At 40.5% G+C, this 20,000-nt stretch overlaps 1 protein-coding gene across 4 annotated transcripts in view; it reads left to right on the top strand.

Annotated features, from left to right (window-relative positions):
* LOC143284543 (uncharacterized) overlaps nt 1–20,000 on the top strand; it is an 83,317-nt gene that overhangs the window by 48,130 nt on the left and 15,187 nt on the right. For all 4 annotated transcript variants that reach the window (XM_076591304.1, XM_076591303.1, XM_076591301.1 and 1 more), the window contains exons 3-9: nt 3,452–3,588; nt 4,238–4,694; nt 9,374–9,435; nt 11,322–11,427; nt 17,258–17,409; nt 18,756–18,885; nt 19,525–19,582. In XM_076591304.1, the coding sequence (XP_076447419.1) occupies nt 3,452–3,588; nt 4,238–4,694; nt 9,374–9,435; nt 11,322–11,427; nt 17,258–17,409; nt 18,756–18,885; nt 19,525–19,582 (1,102 nt within the window). The remainder of the gene's footprint in view (nt 1–3,451; nt 3,589–4,237; nt 4,695–9,373; nt 9,436–11,321; nt 11,428–17,257; nt 17,410–18,755; nt 18,886–19,524; nt 19,583–20,000) is intronic.

The raw sequence follows: 20,000 nt of genomic DNA, 5'->3' as shown, positions 1-20,000 counted from the left end.
GATTCCTCTGTGTGTGTGTGGTTGTGTGTGTGTGTGTAAGAACATGAGATCTGGAAATATTCATTGGTGATATATGTGTATATATGGTATTTGTGTGTATATGGTAGTTACACAAACCACGTCGCTTAGGAAGGTTCGAGACTGAAATTTTCATTCTTGTGCTTGTTGTTTGTTTTTCTTTATATAGATATAGATATATAGATATTTATATCCATTTATTTTGTTATGTATGTTTTGAGCAAGCTGTTTATTGATTTCCATCTAATTAAATACATTTCTGTTTTATGTTTAACAGACACAAGAAAGTGGTTGCTTTTGGAGGCTGTTTTGTGTTTATAAAAATGTGTCTGTCCACGAGAGATTGTGTGTGTGTGTGTGTGTGTGTGTGTGTGTGTGTGTGTGTGTGTGTGTGTGTTCTAGTCATTCACTCTTGAATGGTTTCAATTTATTATTCTTTTATATACATTCTCCATGAATATATATATATATATATATAAATATATATGTATGTGTGTGTGTGTGTGTGTGTGTGTATCTTATTTCATGTATTCTTTAACTTACACTATTATTAATAATGTATGTTTGCTTGTTATTTTTGCTTTTGAATGTATGTGTAGTTTACTCTTTTCATGGTCTCATTGCGTACTTTCAGTCCGTACATGCAATAGTTCTAGTCAAATTATTCTGCCTTATTTAACTTTATTTTTTATTTTAATTTTGCGCATGTATTTTGATCCTCACCTTTACATAGACAGTAAACCGGTGTTGAGCCTTGAAATGCTCCACATGATGGTCAACAGCACTGTGAACATTAGACCAGCGGATTACTCCATTCCACCAAGCATATTTGTATTTGTATTTCTTTTTATCACAACAGATTTCTCTGTGTGAAATTCGGGCTGCTCTCCCCAGGGAGAGCGCGTCGCTATACTACAGCGCCACCCTTTTTTTTTTGTATTTTTTCCTGCATGCAGTTTTATTTGTTTTTCCTATCGAAGTGGATTTTTCTACAGAATTTTGCCAGGAACAACCCTTTTGTTGCCGTGGGTTCTTTTACGTGTGCTAAGTGCATGCTGCACACGGGACCTCGGTTTATCGTCTCATCCAAATGACTAGCGTCCAGACCACCACTCAAGGTCTAGTGGAGGGGGAGAAAATATCGGTGGCTGAGCCGTGATTCGAACCAGCGTGCTCAGATTCTCTCGCTTCCTAGGCGGACGCGTTACCTCTAGGCCATCACTCCACTAACATTCCTAGCATAGGATCTAGGGAAAACCATGGACAGAGAAATTCAGACAATTTCCATCCAGGTCAGAGTTTCAGTTTCAGTTTCAGTAGCTCAAGGAGGCGTCACTGCATTCAGACAAATCCATATACGCTACACCACATCTGCCAAGCAGATGCCTGACCAGCAGCGTAACCCAACGCGCTTAGTCAGGCCTTGAGAAAAAACAAAACAAAAAGTTAATAAATAATAGATAAATACATAAAAAAAAGAACTACTACTAATAATGATAATATGTATAAGGTACAAAAACTTGATGAAGTCAACTATAAGTGTACAAAAAAAGAAAAAAGAAAAAAAAAAGGTCAGAATTATAGAAAGCTTTTTTTTTTTTCCAAGAGCTATTCCTCTTTTGGAACTCCCTACCAGCCACAGTTGCTGAGGCTCCTTTCATGGCATCCATCAAGCAGAAGCTCCACAAGCTATCGTTTTGATTTTTTGTCCTCTCCCCACAAGTAGAGTCAAGAAAGATTGGGGCTATGCCGGTTTGGGGCTTGTCCCGGTAGCCAGACTGGCTCTATTGGAGACATGAAAAACTGTTTCTTCTTATCCAGTTCGACTTATTTTCAGTATCTTTATAAGCAGGCTTGCAACACTGTATGATAATCATCAGAACTGATGGCACAGTGTTCAGGTTCAGGGTCAGATTGAGACTGATTTGTTATTTCTCTCATTTGAATTTGTATAAACTGTCTTTTAACCACAATGGTCTGAAATACCACACTGACTGTCTTTTAGTCACAAGTCTGATATACCACACTGACTGTCTTTTAGCCACAACTGTCTGATATACCACACTGACTGTCTTTTAGTCACAAGTCTGAAATACCACACTGACTGTCTTTTAGCCACAACTGTCTGATATACCACACTGACTGTCTTTTAGTCACAAGTCTGAAATACCACACTGACTGTCTTTTAGCCACAACTGTCTGATATACCACACTGACTGTCTTTTAGTCACAAGTCTGAAATACCACACTGACTGTCTTTTAGTCACAAGTCTGAAATACCACACTGACTGTCTTTTAGCCACAACTGTCTGATATACCACACTGACTGTCTTTCTTCCCCCCGTGGGGATGCCGGGGGTCTTTCAGTATAAATAGTATACCCGCCTTCAGGAAATTCTGTGCTAGAAATTTCACTCTTTTCTATCACACTCTTTGTTTCTGCCTTTTTTTCTTCTCTCACTGTTGTCTCCTTTTTCTGCCTTCCCTGTCCATTCCCCTGTCTTTTTTTTTCAAGCTCTTCTTCTTCTTCTGCGTTCACTCATATGCACACTAGTGGGCTTTTACGTGTATGACCGTTTTTACCCCGCTATGTAGGCAGCCATACTCCGTTTTCGGGGGTGTGCATGCTGGGTATGTTCTTGTTTCCATAACCCACCGAACGCTGACATGGATTACAGGATCTTTAACGTGCGTATTTGATCTTCTGCTTGCATATACACACGAAGGGGGTTCAGGCACTAGCAGGTCTGCACATATGTTGACCTGGGAGATCGTAAAAATCTCCACCCTTTACCCACCAGGCGCCGTCACCATGATTCGAACCCGGGACCCTCAGATTGACAGTCCAACGCTTTAACCACTCGGCTATTGTGCCCGTTTTTTTTTGTTTTTTTTTCAAGCAAGCCTTGACACTTTTTTCTCTTTTCCCCAGTCTATGATGTACAACCTGTGCTGTGGGATGGACAACACTGGGATGGGCACTAGCTGCCCATTCTGGAGTGTTATTTGCCTATATGGCCTTTTTATGTATTTTTTGTTTGGCTGTGAAATATATAGTTTTTTTTCTTCTTCTTTTTTTTAAACGATTTTTTGTAATCTGGGGATGATAAATAAAGCAGAATGGCTGGCATCCTCAGCATAACCTAGTCTTATGTAGCTAAATGGTTGGGATACTGTGTCATGAACTGTATTTTGTGGGTTTGTTTTAGTGTGTGTGTTTTTTTTTTGTTTTTGTTTTTTTTTTGTTTTTTTTTGTAGATGTGAGTTTTGTGTTGACACAGTTGAGCACTTGTATGGTTTGACAGTCCTGATATAGCCCTGTGCGGTCGGCTGGACCATATATATATATATAAGCAACAAGAACAAGACTGCCACATTGTCTTTTAGCCACAACAGTCTGATATACCACATTGGCTGTCTTTCTGTCTTTTAGCCACAACGGTCTGAAATACCACCTTCACAAAACCAAGTGCCAGGATGCCCCTGTGGATGTTCCCTCCTCACCACCACCTCTACCACCTCCTCCTCCCCCAGATCCCCAGCTTTCAGCAATGCTCACCTTGCCGCCCAGTGAGTCAGTGTGTGTGTGTGTGTGTGTGTGTGATGAGTCTTCTTCTCTTCCTCTTCCTCCTATTCCTTCTTCTTCTTCTTTGTTTGTGGGTTGCAACTCCTATATTCACTCAGGTACTTGACTAGGTTTTCATGTATGTATATGAATATATATATATATTTGTTTTTCAAAAGATATTTTGAATATTTTGAATTTATTCATGTCAGCTTGAAAAAAAAAAAAGAAAAAAAAAAAGATGCATGGCCGAACACCATTACATTCCACTTACTGTTTTCCGAAAGAAACAAAAAATTTTTGTTAAAACTTAAAACATTTGTCTCTGCTATTCGCATTTCTTTTCAATGAAACTTTGTGCATTGATAGAGAATCTAAAAAAAAAAAAAAATTTTAAATCTATTTTTTTCTATTGTGATGGAACATGATTGTGAATGCGTATTTGCCTGATTGCTCGTGTGGGTCTGTGTGTTTTTGTTTTTTGTTTTTGTTTTTTTTGTTTTTTTTTAAATACATTTTTGAGATCACTCTTTTTGTTTATAATTATATGGTGTGTGTGTTAAAGACGTCGATGTGTAATGTTTCTATGCCCCCAGAGGGTACATGAAATACACTCCTTGCCTTGCCTTGCCTCCTCTGTCCTTCAACGCACAGCCGCAGCACAACGTGATGATGACCAAAGCTCCCACCACAGCGCCGCAGGGGGTGGGTGTGGTGATAGGGGTGGTCCCCCCCTGGCGCCGCCACCACCACCACCACCACCACCAGCACCAGCCAAGAACGACGAGACCGACTCCATGTGCGACAGCGTACCTGGGGGGCTGGAGTCGCGCAACTGGCCCGAGCCCCGCCACCGCAAGATGGAGTCGCGGAGGAAGAAGATGGAGCAGGCTGCCCGGAGAGCGGAGGAGGTGGAGCAGGGGAAGATCTCAATCTCCCCGCCCTCCGTGCCCGCTCCGGTCGGCTGGCCCTCCTCCCTGCCTCTGGAGCGCAACACCACGGGGGTGTCTGGGGAGGCCACGGGGCCCCTCCTGGAGTTTGCCAAGATCGCCACGGGGCCGCAGAGTCCTCTGCTGCAGTCCGTGCCCACGCTGGACTGGGAGCAAGCAAGGTGGGGATGTGGTGTTGGGCTTGAAAGCGGAACAAACAAACAAATGAAACAAGCAAAAACTCCAGACATAACACTGACGCATGATGGTGGGGACGATTTGTTGCACTGGAAGCAAAACAAACAAACACAAAAATGAAAACTCCAGACATAACATTCACGCATGTTAAAGATCATGTAATCAATGTTAAACTCACAAAACAAACAAACACACAAACAAAAACTCCAGACATAACATTCATGCATGTTAAAGATCACATAATCAATGTTAAACTCCAGACTTAACATTCACACATGTTAAAGATCATGTAATCCATGTTAGTATGTGGAGGGTGATGGTGAGGAGCAAGGTTGGAATGCAGTGTTGTGCTAGAAGCAAAACAAACAAAACTTCTTCTTCTTCTTCTGCGTTCACTCGTATGCACACGAGTGGGCCTCTGCGTGTATGACCGTTTTTACCCTGCCATGTAGGCAGCCATACTCCGTTTTCGGGGCTGTGCATGCTGGGCATGTTCTTGTTTCCATAACCCACCGAACGCTGACATGGATTACAGGATCTTTAACGTGCGTATTTGATCTTCTGCTTGCATATACACACGAAGGGGGTTCAGGCACTAGCAGGTCTGCACATATGTTGACCTGGGAGATCGTAAAAATTTCCACCCTTTACCCACCAGGCACCGTCACCGTGATTCGAACCCGGGACCCTCAGATTGACAGTCCAACGCTTTAACCACTCGGCTATTGCGCCCGTCTACAAACAAAAAACAAAACAAAGCAAACAGAAACTCCAGACATGACATTCACCCATGTTAAAGGTCATGTAATCCATGTTAGTATGTGGAGGGTGATGGTGAGGAGCAAGGTGGGAATGCAGTGTTGTGCTAGAAGCAAAACAAACAAAACAAGAGAGGCAAGGCCTTCAAAACTCACTTGTGATACACTTAAAAAAAAATCCAAGCATTTTATTTATTGAGTATAATTTCAAAATGTAATGTTTAAGATGAGAAAGATCAGTTTAAAGCAAATTAAGTCCCCTAGCATTAATTACAGAGTAATTTCCCTTTTTTACTATCTGCACCAAAACGTTTCCAAATAAATAAAACTTCCATGCTTAGCAAAAGAAGTTCCTGTTTGAACAAAAAATGATAATAATGACTGCTCTTGTTGTTGTGTCAGAATATCAGATCAAAGTGCCAAGTTTAGAGAATTCAAAAAATATAAAAATAACAGTAAATGCAGTTTGCATATAATTAGGCTTCATTTTATATTTTTTTTGTACCCATCCCAGAGGTGCAATATTGTTTTAAACAAGATGACTGGAAAGAACTGAATTTTTCCTATTTTTATGCCTAATTTGGTGTCAACTGACAAAGTAGTTACAGAGAAAATGTCAATGTTAAAGTTTACCACGGACACACAGACACACACACACACACACACACACAGACAACCGAACACCGGGTTAAAACATAGACTCACTTTGTTTACACAAGTGAGTCAACAAAACAAACAGAAACTCCAGACATGACATTCACCCATGTTAAAGATCATGTAATCCATGGTAGACGGGCGCAATAGCTGAGTGGTTAAAGCGTTGGACTGTCAATCTGAGGGTCCCGGGTTCGAATCACGGTGACGGCGCCTGGTGGGTAAAGGGTGGAAATTTTTACGATCTCCCAGGTCAACATATGTGCAGACCTGCTAGTGCCTGAACCCCCTTTGTGTGTATATGCAAGCAGAAGATCAAATACGCACGTTAAAGATCCTGTAATCCATGTCAGCGTTCGGTGGGTTATGGAAACAAGAACATACCCAGCATGCACAGCCCCGAAAACGGAGTATGGCTGCCTACATGGCAGGGTAAAAACGGTCATACATGTAAAAGCCCACTCGTGTGCATACGAGTGAACGCAGAAGAAGAAGAAGAAGTAATCCATGTTAGTATGTGGAGAATGATGGTGAGAAGCAAGGTGGGAATGCGGTGCTGCGCTTGAAGCAAAACAATCAAAAACTCCGGACATAACATTCATGCATGTTTAAAGGTCATGTAATCCATGTTAGTATTTGTTTGGTTGTGGTGAGAATTCAGCACCAGAAGCAAAACATCAAAAAAAACCAACTTCCAAGCAAACTAGCTATATGAAAAAATGAAACATTCACATAATATGTCAGTATTTGATGGATACAACAGCAAAAAAATCAACATCACATTCAGTTGTACATGTTTAAAGATCCTGTAATCTACATCAGTATTTGATAGCTGATGTCGAGAGTTCAGTGTTGGAAACAAAATCAAGGGGTAAAAAAAAAAACCAACCAACAATAGAGAACATTCACACATGGTTGATATCATTGTATTCCATATCAGTATGTTGTGAGTGATGATGAGAATTCAATATCAGAGACAAACTGAAAAAAAAACCCCAGAAAACTGAAGGAACTAGCCCCCCACCCCCACCCCTCCTCCCTCCAAAAAACAAACAAACAAAAAAACCCCAAAAAAACCCCAAAAAAACCCACAACAGAATTCCCTCAAAACATTCACACATGTTAACGATCCTGTTATCCATGTTAGTATTTAGTAGGTCATGGTGAGAATTTAGTGCTAAAAACAAAACAAAAAACAAAGCAGCTATTACTAAACACAATTATGTTATTCTAATTTACATGTGTTTGAAGATCCTGTAATCCATGTCAGTGTTTGGTGGGTGATGTTCACGCTTCAGTGCCAAAGACAAAGCAATAACAAAAAACAACAACAAAAAAACATGTATGTCAAAGATCCTGTAATCCATGTGACATGTCAGTATTAGGAAACAAGATGCCCTGTCATGCAACTCACCCCCCCACCCCCCCAACCACCACCATAAGCACAGTACGTTTATGTGTATTTGACTGTGCTTTCATATCTGTGAAACTGCATGTTTGGTGCATATCTGTTATGCATGTGTGGGTGTATGTGTGAATGTGTGTCTTCATGTTTTACATTTATTTGCTTATTTATCATCATTGTTGTCTTATTTATTTATTATTATTATTATTACTACTACTACTACTACCTTTTTTTTTCTTTTTTAATATTATAATTATTTATTTATTTATTTACTTATTTATGTAGGCTTATCTATTATTTATTCACCTTTTTTTTCTTTCTTTTTTTTCTCAAGGCCTGACTAAGCATGTTGGGTTACGCTGCTGGTCAGGCATCTGCTTGGCAGATGTGGTGTAGCGTATATGGATTTGTCCGAACGCAGTGACGCCTCCTTGAGCTACTGAAACTGAAACTGAAACTGCACAGTATGGCAGTTTTCACAATAAGCCTACCCAGTTGCTGCCAGCAGCTGACCAAAGATGATGGAATCACAGTCACATTCTCACACTATTCCGGGCAGTCCCTGTTGGTGACACTGATGAATTGCGGAAACGATGAATTGCTGTACAAACTCGGGGGTTCATTTACTACACAACAGGCTGTCTACCTGGGCAGAGCCGACTGATGGCTGCCGTAGTGCGCTCATCATTCGTTTCCTGTGCCATTCAATCAGATTTCAGGCATGCACACATACACATTCAGACATGCTGGGTATGTTCTTGTTTCCATAACCCACCTTATGGGTTATAAGATCTTTAATGTGCGTATTGGATCTTCTGCATGTGTATAGGCATGAATACACAATACAATACACAATACACAAACTTTATTGTCTATACTTTGGTACAGAGATTTTCATTTTGGCAGCAGCACATGTCCAACATAAGAAGAAAACAACAAACAAATAAAATGAATATAAATGAATAGAAAATAAAAAGATAAATTAAATGGCACCAAATGGAAATAGCTATATACAAATATACAGATTACTGAAATTTACGTGCCTCTCCATTTCAGTCAGCCAAACCGCATTGCACATCTACACACACACACACACACACACACACACCACGCGCACTCACACGCACACATACACTCTCTCTCATCCCCTCTCTCTCTGTCTCTCTCTTCACAAGAAATGCAACTACAAAGAAGGGGGTTCAAGCACCAGCAGGTCTGCACATATACTGACATATGAGATCAGAAAGATCTCCACCGTTGACCCACCAGTTGCCATTACCAAGATTCCAACCTGAGACCCTCAGATTGAAAGTCCAATGCTTTAACCACTCGGCTATTGCGCCCGTCATGCAGGGATGTTGAAATAAACTACATGGGTGTTTTTTTTTTGGGGCTTCCTTAAAGCTTTTGATTCCAGGATCTCTACTACAATTTGAATAAAAGAATGTGTGAAACGGATTAACTTTATAAATGTGATCATCATAAGCTGACTGTAAAAATGGTTATGAAAACTTACCAAACACATCCTGATGTTATTCACCATAACTTCATAATACACATCATATACTGCTCCGTATTTTATGCTTTTTTTGTTAACATGGGTTTGTTTGTTTTTTGTTCTTCCTATGAATATGGCCAGATTCATGAAATCAGTTTGTCTTTGGTTAACCACCCCCCACCCCCACACACACGCACCCACACCCACGCACCCACACACCCAACCACACACACCCACACCCACACACACGCATGCACGCACGCATGCATGCATGCATGCATGCACACGCACATGCACGCACACACACACAAACAAACCAACCCTGTATGGTTTTCTGTCTGTTACCAGACTGCAGCGAGAGTGGGAGTCTGCTTGGTGGTCCCGAGTAGTGTGGCAGTGCTTTCTGCAGGGTAAGTCTTCGTCTGTCTGTCAATGTCAGAATCTGTGTGTGTGTGTGTGTAGCCTCTGTGTGTGTGTGTGTGTGTGTGTGTGTGTGTGTGTGTGTGTGTATTTGAGAGAGAAAGAGAGAGAGCATATCATGTTTTTGCACATATTGATATATATATATATATATATATATATATATATATATATATATATATATATATATATATATATATATATATATATGTATATATATATATATATATATATGTATATATATATGTATATATATATATATATATATATATATATATATATATATATATATATATATATACAGAGAAAGGTAAAATATCAATGATAGAAACCTGGTTATTGGCGCATTGAAAATAGAAGCCAAACTACACACACCATACCATAACCCAATGGTACAGACTCCGACAGGGGTCTGGTTCCTGGCCCTGTGCAAACTGTCTATCCGTTTACAGTTTCATTCTCTGTTTTCTCTCTATCACCCACACTTACACATTGTTTCGTGTTAAAAAAAAAAAAAAGTTTACAAAAAAAAAAAAAAAAAAAAAAAGTTCAAAATAATTGGTTTGTGTTTTCAGGTACATGATTGGTTTGTGTTTTCAGGTACACAATTGGTTTGTGTTTTCAGGTACATGATTGGTTTGTGTTTTCAGGTACATGATTGGTTTGTGTTTTCTTGGTACACGATTGGTTTGTGTTTTCAGGTACATGATTGGTTTGTGTTTTCAGGTACACAATTGGTTTGTGTTTTCAGGTACATGATTGGTTCGTGTTTTCAGGTACACGATTGGTTACATTTGTGTTTTCAGGTACACGATTGGTTTGTGTTTTCAGGTATATGATTGGTTACGTTTGTGTTTTCAGGTACGCGATTGGTTTGTGTTTTCAGGTACACAACTGGTTTCAGGTACACGATTGGTTTGTGTTTTCAGGTACACAATTGGTTTGTGTTTTCAGGTACACAATTGGTTTGTGTTTTCACATTGGTTTGTGTTTTCAGGTACATGATTGGTTTGTGTTTTCAGGTACACGATTGGTTTGTGTTTTCAGTTACACAATTGGTTTGTGTTTTCAGGTACACAATTGATTTGTGTTTTCACATTGGTTTGTGTTTTCAGGTACACAGTTGGTTTATGTTTTCAGGTACACAACTGGTTTGTGTTTTCACATTGGTTTGTGTTTCCAGGTACACGATTGGTTTGTGTTTTCAGGTACACGGTTTCAGGTACACAATTGGTTTGTGTTTTCAGGTACACGATTGGTTTGTGTTTTCAGGTACACAATTGGTTTGTGTTTTCAGGTACACGATTGGTTTGTGTTTTCAGGTACACAATTGGTTTGTGTTTCCAGGTACACAATTGGTTTGTGTTTTCACATTGGTTTGTGTTTTCATGTACACGATTGGTTTGTGTTTTCAGGTACACAATTGGTTTGTGTTTTCATGTACACGATTGGTTTGTGTTTTCAGGTACACGATTGGTTTGTGTTTCCAGGTACACAATTGGTTTGTGTTTTCACATTGGTTTGTGTTTTCATGTACACGATTGGTTTGTGTTTTCAGGTACACAACTGGTTTGTGTTTTCAGGTACACAATTGGTTTGTGTTTTCATGTACACGATTGGTTTGTGTTTTCAGGTACACGATTGGTTTGTGTTTCCAGGTACACAATTGGTTTGTGTTTTCACATTGGTTTGTGTTTTCATGTACACGATTGGTTTGTGTTTTCAGGTACACAATTGGTTTGTGTTTTCAGGTACACAATTGGTTTGTGTTTTCATGTACACGATTGGTTTGTGTTTTCAGGTACACAATTGGTTTGTGTTTTCAGGTACACGATTGGTTTGTGTTTTCAGGTACACAATTGGTTTGTGTTTTCAGGTACCCGAGTCAGTATAGGAGCTGAGGCCTCTTCCCCCTGGTTTCCTGTGGAAAGTGTAGCAGCGTCTCATCTTCAGCATCCTAGCCCTGTCTTGCCAGAGGATCTGTAAGATGCATTGTCACGCTTCTCTTTGATCTGTAGTGTGTATAGGATATATCTCTTTAATCCGTCGTATACGTAGCATTTCTCTTTAATCTGTATTATATGTCGCATGTCTCTTTGATCTGTCGTGTATTTTGCGTATCTCTTTAGTCTGTGGTATATGTAGCATTTCTCTTTAATCTGTAGTGTATGAAACATAATCTGTAGTGCATGAAACATTTCTCTTTAACTCTCTCCATACGAACGACGAAAGAGACGACGTTTACAGCGTTTCACCCCAATTACCATCATCAAAATATTGCAAGCGAAAGGCTCTTATCCTGAAGAGGTGAATGTTGACAAAGAATACCACAATTCTGACGACGGAAGCTAAAGGTTGGGTCATTCAGACACCCACGGGACATCCGATGGGTCTGTGTAGAGGAGAAGAGAGGACTGGCCGTACTGAGTGAGTTAATCTGTATTATATGTAGCAGTTCTCTTTAGTCTGTGGTATATGTAGCATTTCTCTTTAATCTGCAGTGCATGTCACTTTTCTCTTTAAAGCTGTAGTATATGTAGCATTTCTTTTTAGTTTTTAGTCTGTCGTATATGTAGCATTTCTCTTTAATCTGTAGTATAAGTAGCATTTCTCTTTAATCTGAGGTATAAGTAACATTTCTCTTTAGTCTGTAGTATATACAGCATTTCTTTTTAATTTGTCGTATATGCAGGATGGTATTTGTGAGTTTGGTAAAAAAAAAAAATAAAAAAAAAGTGCATGTAAACTAACAAATGGAGAAGCATTAAAAGTAAATGTTGACTTAACAAGTGTCGAAAAATATACGTCATTTTTAATTGTTTCTTCATCCTCTGCATCACCATCTTCTTCTGCACCATCATCATCTTCTTCTTCTTCTTCTACATCGTCTTCTTCTGCGTCATCAACTGCATTATCATCATTTTTTTCTGCAACATTATCATCTTCTCCTTCTTCATCATCATCATCATCATCATCTTCTTCTTCTTCTTCTTCTGCATCATCATCATCTTCTGCATCATCATCATCATCATCATCTTCTTCTGCATCATCATCATCATCATCATCATCTTCATCTTCTGCATCATCGTCATCTTCTTCTTCTTCTTCTGCATCATCATCATCATCATCTTCTTCTTCTGCATCATATCATCATCATCATCATCATCATCATCCTCTCTTTCTGCCTTCATCATCATCATCTGACATCATACACACTCTCTGATCATGCAGCACTGCTGCTTCTCGCACCTAGTCGAAAATTGAATGATTCTGTCTCTTCCTCACTCTCTCTTCTTCGTGATCATCGACACATCTTCTGCTAAGACAAGAATCATCTTGTCCTGTTCTGTGAGTGTAATCATGATGTTGCCTAAGTCTTCCTCTAGAACATCTGAGCGCATGGTCTCATCATCTGGCATTGCATATCCCCCCCCCTCACAGACTGCGTGTCTGGACGCATCATCATCGATGAACGATAACCAAGTCCTGTTCGCATGCATTTCATTTAGCACACTAAGAACCCACAGCAACAAGTTGTCCATGGCAAATTCGTAGAAAATCCACTTCGTAGAATTACAAATAACATGCATGCTAAAAAAAAAAAATAGTGGCCTGTCATTCTTCTCCATACACTCATTCACACATCAAAATCTTCTTCAAGTCTGATACAAATCATACACATCTGTACTTCTTCGAACAGGGGCCCATTCACGTCTGTACTGGAATTCTCCAGGCAAGCTCGCTCTCGCATTTCTCTTTTCACGTTCGCCATGCAAGAATCCTATCACCATACATCTGAAAATGCTTTGCATGGATCCCCCCACTCCCTCATCGATAACATGTATTCTGCTAAACATGACCAATTGCTTTTGACTGTTTCTCCAATACAAGCGATGTCATGATTTGATAAGACATGTTAAAGTACTTACCAATCTTATCTTCTGTCTCACATTGCTGTGTTCTTCTTGGCATGTCGTGTAGACTGACTTAGATCAAGAACACAATTTGCACCAGCGAGTCATCATCATCACATCATGACTGCATCAACCTTCTACCTCTTTCAAAGTACATCCTCTGATCCATCTCTTTTCTTCTTATGTCTTTTCTGGCTTCCTCTAATGCATTTATTATTTCTTCTTCTCTCCATCATTCAAGTTAATGCATCGTGTATTGATGTGAAAGCTCATCTATCATCAATTTGGTTCAAATAATCATGTTATTATGTACTTTTTTTCGTTTATGGATCTTTTATAGCTCTATTCTGGTCAAGACCTAGCCTAAGCACTTTACACACAATCATTTGCATCAATCATGCATTCCTGTATACCCATGCACTGACATTGTGCATCACCGTTCGTTTTATCTTTTTTTTATGTCGCATCACATATCGTCATTGAAAATTTGAATATTTATGATCATCTGTATCTTGTTAGATGCGTATTTGACTGCATATCGATCAAATCATCATCTATATCTGCATCATCATCTTCATCTTCTTCTGCATCATCATCATCACAGAATTCACTTCCTGCTGACACAACACCAGCTCCTCTGAGCAGGCAGCACTGCTGCTTCCGGCACCTAATGTGGCTGGAAAAAACTTTGAAGATTTCTGGCCTCCTCCCCACCCTCTCTTCTCCACAGTTCCTGTAGAGACAAAGGGAAACAGTCTTGTGTCCTTGTTCTGGTGAGGGTGTGAATCGTGGAGTGTTGGCCTAGAGGTAACGCGTCCTCCTAGGAAGCGAATCTGAGCGCACTGGTTCAAATCACCCTGGCAGTTGCCAGTATTTCCTCCCCCCCCTCCACGAGACCTTGAGTGGTGGTCTGGACGCTACTCATTCGGATGAGACGATAAACCAAGGTCCTGTGTGCAGCATGCATTTAGCACACGTAAAAGAACCCACAGCAACAAAAGGGTTGTCCCTGGCAAAATTCTGTAGAAAAATCCACTTCGATAGGAATTACAAATAAAATTGCATGCAGAAAAAAAAAAGGAAAAAAAAAAGGGGGTGGCGCTGTCAGTGTAGGGATGCGTTCTCCCTAGGAAGAGCAGCCTGAATTTCACACACAGAAATCTGTTGTGACAAAAAAGAGTAATACAAAATAGTACAGACTGATTGAACCTGGCAGGGTCAGAGCAAAGGGGCCCTTCCTGTCTGTACTGGGGAAATTCCCAGGCAAGGCTCGGCTCGCGCGGCATTTCCTGCTTTGTCAGCATGTCAGCCAGGCAAAGGAATGCGCTATCACCAAGTTACCTAGTCGTGAAAAAATGCGTTTGGATGGATTCCCCCCACTCCCCCTCACGGATGTAACATGTGGTATTCTGCTAAACAGTGGAACACGAAATTGACTTTTGAACCTTGTTTTCCCAATACAAGGGCGATGTTATGAATTTGGATAAGAACATGTTTGAAAGTGTACTGTTTGCACAGTGTTTTTTCTCACCTTTTGCTGGTGTTCCTAAATCTTGGCTATGTCGTGGTGTAGACTGTAACTTAGAATAAAAGAAAACAAAGTTATGCACCAGCGAGTCACGCATCAGCAACAGCAGTGAGCATGCATCAACCTTTCCTACCTCTTTTCAGGAAGAGTAGATCCTCTGTACCCTCCCTTTTTCTGTCCTTAATTGTTGTTTTTTCTGGCCTTCCCTCTGAATGCATTTATTTGTATTTTTTCTTCTCTCCCCTCATTTCAGAGTTAAATGCATGCGTGTGAAAGTTGGATGTGAAAGTGCTTGATTCGTTTCCGCACAAGATTTGGTTCTATATAAATATGTTTATTATGATAACTATTATTATTATCATTATATGGATACTTTTATAGCTCCTATCCTTGGTCAAAGACCTAGCTCTAAGCACTTTACAAACACAAAATCATTTGCACAACAGGCTGCTTACCTGGGTAGAGCCCACTGACAGCTGACATTTGGGTGCTCACCGTTCGTTGTTGTTGTTGTTTTTTGTTTAATGTCCCGTCACACATATCGGTGATTGAAGACATTTTGTTAAAGTATTTATGAATACATCTGAGTATTATTGGTTAGAGGGGTGGGAGATGTGGATGAATGGAGGGTTGGGGGAAACTGGGCAAATGAGGGTAAAAATGAGGGTGAAATTTGGAAGAAAAACAAAACAAAACAAAAAAAAAACAAAAACAACAACCCCTAAACCGTTCTTCTGTGTTTAACAGATCAGGTGAAAAGGATGATTGTTGATACTTGAGATGTACTTGTTTTGAAGGAGTGGTTACTGTCAGATGTTGTTCATTCTTTCCCCATTTAAATTCCATCATGATAATGACGCAAACTGTATAGACGACGTCGCCTCATCCTGTTACGTCAATGCAAGACGTCATATTCAGGTAAAAAAAAAAAAATAAAAAAAAAAAATTGCGATAACAAACCCAAAAGGGTTTGGGGAAAAAAGAAGAAGAAGAAGAAGAGCCGACTGACAGCTGCCGTTTGGGTGCTCACCGTTCGTTTCCCGTGTCATTCAGTCAGGTTTCAGTCACGCACACACACTGATACACTGATACAGACATGTAACATTGTACGTTTGTTTGTTGTTATCATCATTGTTATCATCACCAGCTGTGTGGTGACACTAACAGGTAGGAGGGGTTGCACTGGAGTGGTGGCCTTGAGGCGATGTGCCGGCCAGGTGATTATGTGCCTGTTGGTTCAAGTCCTGTCTATGAACGGAGATGTTTTGTTCCCTTGGTTGGTGGTATTGGTGCAGGTCATTCAGACGAGACGTTAACTCACTCCATACGAACGGCGAAAGAGACGACGTTAACAGCGTTTCACCCCAATTACCACCATCAAAATATTGCAAGTGGAAGGCTCTTATACTAAAGAGGTGTTTGTTGACAAAGAATACCACAATTCTGATGACGGAAGCTAAAGGTTGGGTCATTCAGACACCCACTGGACATCCGAGGGGTCTGTGTAGAGGAGAAGAGAGGACTGGCCGTACTGAGTGTGTTAAACCCAGGTCCTATGTGCAGCATGGAAATCCAACGGCATCGGCAAAGGTTGTGTCCCAAGCAAAAATTATGTAGAAAAAAACAACAACTCATTTTGAAGATGAAACAAAAACAGTTGCAGAGAGAGAGAGAGAGAGAAAAGTGTGGTTGGTGCTGTGCTGCCATGACTCGCTCTTCATGGGTAAAACAGCCAGGCTTTCACACAGAGAAATTTGTTGTGACTAAAAGTAACACACAGAGACTGAGACACACACACACACACACACACACACACACACACACACACACACACACACACACACAGGGTTCAGTTTCAGTTTCTGAAGGAGGCGTCGCTGCATTCAGACAAATCCATATATACGCTACACCACATCTGCTAGGCAGATGCCTTACAGCAGCATTAACCCAACACACTTGTCATGCCTAGAGAGCATGCTTATATATTTGTGTACCTATCAGAGAGGACAACACTCTCATTGCCATGGGTTCTTTTTCAGTGCGCCAAGTGCGTGCTGCACACGGGACCTCGGTTTATCGTCTCACCCAAAAGACCAGGTGCTCAGTGTGATTTTCCAGTCAAACTTGGGAGAAAGGGCAAGAGTGAGATTTGAACCCTTGCCCTCACGGACTTCTCTGTATTGGCAGCTGAGCGTCTTAACTTTTCTGCCACCTTCCTCCGGACAAACGCACACACACACACACACACACACACACACACACACACACAGAGTAGTTCTCAAAGTGTTTGTAGATTTATATATATATATTTATTTATATGTATATAAGCATACATATACATCACTCATGCACAGTTTTCTGCACATACAGGAGTCGTCCAGTGCCAGTGTGCGTGCTGTCTCAGCGAAAGTCATCGGAGCATGACAACGAGGTGGAGCTGACCTTTGAATGCGAGAGTGGTCAGCAGTCACGCCTCATCGCCTCCTGTGTCTCCTCCCATCCCTTCTTTGTACGCAACAAAGGTCGGTCCGCACTCGTCTTCATTTCATTCTCCTCCTCCTTTATCAATATAAATTTTTTTTTTTTTTTAAAGTCCCAAATTCTGTGGCCTTTCACACCCTGCTCTCATTGTGACCTCGGTTTCAATCCCTGTCCACTTCTGTGCTTTGGGGGTGAGTCCTGTCAAGGGCTTCGGTGTCGGCAGATTCATGGGGGACAGTTTTTGGAGGGACGTGGTGGTGGTCTCCACTCTGAGGGGGGATGGGGGTGGGTGGGGGGGGTGCTCACTCAGTCTGGCTCTGCAGCTAAGCAGTTTTTTGCCATTAGTAGGAGGCTTAGTAGGTGGTATCCTAAGTATGGTAAATCAGAACAGGCACTGCTGAACACCACTGAAGTGACTCAGCAGCAGTGCAGGGTCTTCTCTGGTGTGTGGCCCCCCCCTGGCGGTTCTCTGTGGACTGCAGATGCTGGGGCTATCACAGGCAACCCGGGTGTGGCTTTGTTTTAGGGACTGGGGATGAGTATCTTGGGACTAATGACAATGAAACGGTGCAGATGATGGGGCAGCAAAAAAAAAAGAAAGAAAGAAAATGATAAAAAGAATGTGGTTTTTTTTTTTTGCATTGGTTACAGTATATCTTTTCTCTTTTTTTCATTGGTTTCAGTGTATTTTTGCCATGTTCCTTTCTGTTGGTTTCAGTGTATTTTCCCCTTTTTGCATTGGTTTCAGTGTATTTTTCCCTTTATGCATTGGTTTCAGTGTATTTTTTTTTCCATTTTCCTTTTTGTTGGTTTCAGTGTATTTTCCCCTTTTTGCATTGGTTTCAGTGTATTTTTACCATTTTCCTTTGCATTGGTTTCAGTATATTTTTACCATTTTCCTTTGCACTGGTTTCAGTGTATTGTTTACCATTTCCCTTTTATACTGGTTTCAGTGTATTTTTACCATTTTTCTTTGCATTTTTTCAGGGTTTTTTGGTGTGTTTTTTACCATTTTCCTTTGCATTAATTTCAGTATTTTTTACCTTTTCCTTTCCATTGGTTTCAGTATATTTTTCCCTTTCTTCCATTGGTTTCAGTGTATTTTTACCCTTTTCCTTTCCATTAGTTTCAGTGTATTTTTACCCCTTTCCTTTGCATTGGTTTCAGTGTATTTTTACCCTTTTCCTTTGCACTGGTTTTAGTGTATTTTTTCCCCTTTCTTGCATTGGTTTCAGTGTATTTTTACCCTTTTCCTTTGCACTGGTTTCAGTGTTTTTTGGTGTGTTTTTTTTAACCCTTTTCCTTTACACTGGTTTCAGTGTATTTTTACCGTTTTCCTTTGCTTTGCTTACGGTACATTTCCCCCTTTCCTTTGCATTGGTTGCAGGCTGGGCTTCCTGTGACTGCAGCAAAACTAAAGAGATTTACCGCCTTCCCACCAGCCCGTTAGAGACGGGTGATGTTTGTCTCCCTCCGTCCTACACACGGCAGGCTGTCTCAGCCAAAGATTCCGAAGGGTAGGCCTTCATGGACTTCACTTGTTGTTTGTTTTCATTCCTTGGCTTTTATGGGCTATGTGTTGTTGTTTTTTTTTGGGGGGAGGTAGGGGGGGGAGGTGTGTTGATGATGATGATGATGATGATATGGATACTTATATAGCGCCTATCCTTGGTCAGAAAATTTCAGTTGGTTCATGATTTTTTTTTTTTTTTTTTTTTTGCATCAGCTGTTCCTGGTGGCAGGGTTTGGGGCTAGGCATGTATGAGCTGTCTACCTCTGTCTGTCTGTCTGCCTGTCTCTCTTTCCACTGTCAGTCTCTCACTTTCAATCCTTCCTTCACCTAGTCTTTGCAGCAAAAGCGGAAACTTTCAAATGCACACGAAAGAATTTTTGACTTGGAAGTTTGGTTAGTTCATGGTACAAACAAATTTATCATTCGGACCTTTTTTAAGGTCCTAAAATCATGATTGTGTTTGTGTGTGTGTGTGTGTGTGTGTGTGTGTGTGTGTGTGTAAATAATATTAATTAATAACATTAATTTTAAAGCAGTCAATATCCTAAGGCACCCTCCCCCCTCCCCCCTCACCCCCACCTCTTCCGAAAAGCATAGCTGATTTATCATTTTGATTTCTGAATGAATCGTTTTGCTGTTTCAGGACTGAAGTGAATTCCTTAGAGTACTCTTCAGCAGTTGTTCTGAGTGAGATGGCGCAGGTTTGTTTCTCTTTTGATTTTTTGTGAGTTATGTGTCTGTCTGATGGGTTTGGGAAAGAAAAGCAAAACACACAGTGAGAGCTTTTTTTTTTTTTTTTTTTTAGCAGGATGATGGCTACATGGTTTTTAGGTTTTTATTCAGAGATGAAAAACTCTGTGTGTGTGTGTGTGTGCGTGCGTGCGTGCATGCATGTATGCGTGTGTTTGCATGTGCATGAGTGTGTGTGTGTGTGTGTGTGTGTGTGTAATCATGCTTTTCGCTGCCTCATAGTGTTTGAAGTTATACATTTCTCACAACCAGCATTGTGTGTTGCTCAGGAAGTAGCAGAAGTCACCATGGAAAAAAGATGTTCCAGATAAAAAAAAAAGTGTGAGACTTGATAAGAAAACTGTTCAGGTCTTTCTGAAGGATGAGAGA

The sequence above is a fragment of the Babylonia areolata genome, chromosome 8, assembly GCF_041734735.1.
Source record: "Babylonia areolata isolate BAREFJ2019XMU chromosome 8, ASM4173473v1, whole genome shotgun sequence".
Classification (NCBI taxonomy): domain Eukaryota; kingdom Metazoa; phylum Mollusca; class Gastropoda; order Neogastropoda; family Buccinidae; genus Babylonia; species Babylonia areolata.
The sequence above is the reverse complement of the archived record's forward strand: the minus strand, read 5'-3'. Positions and strand labels throughout refer to the sequence as shown.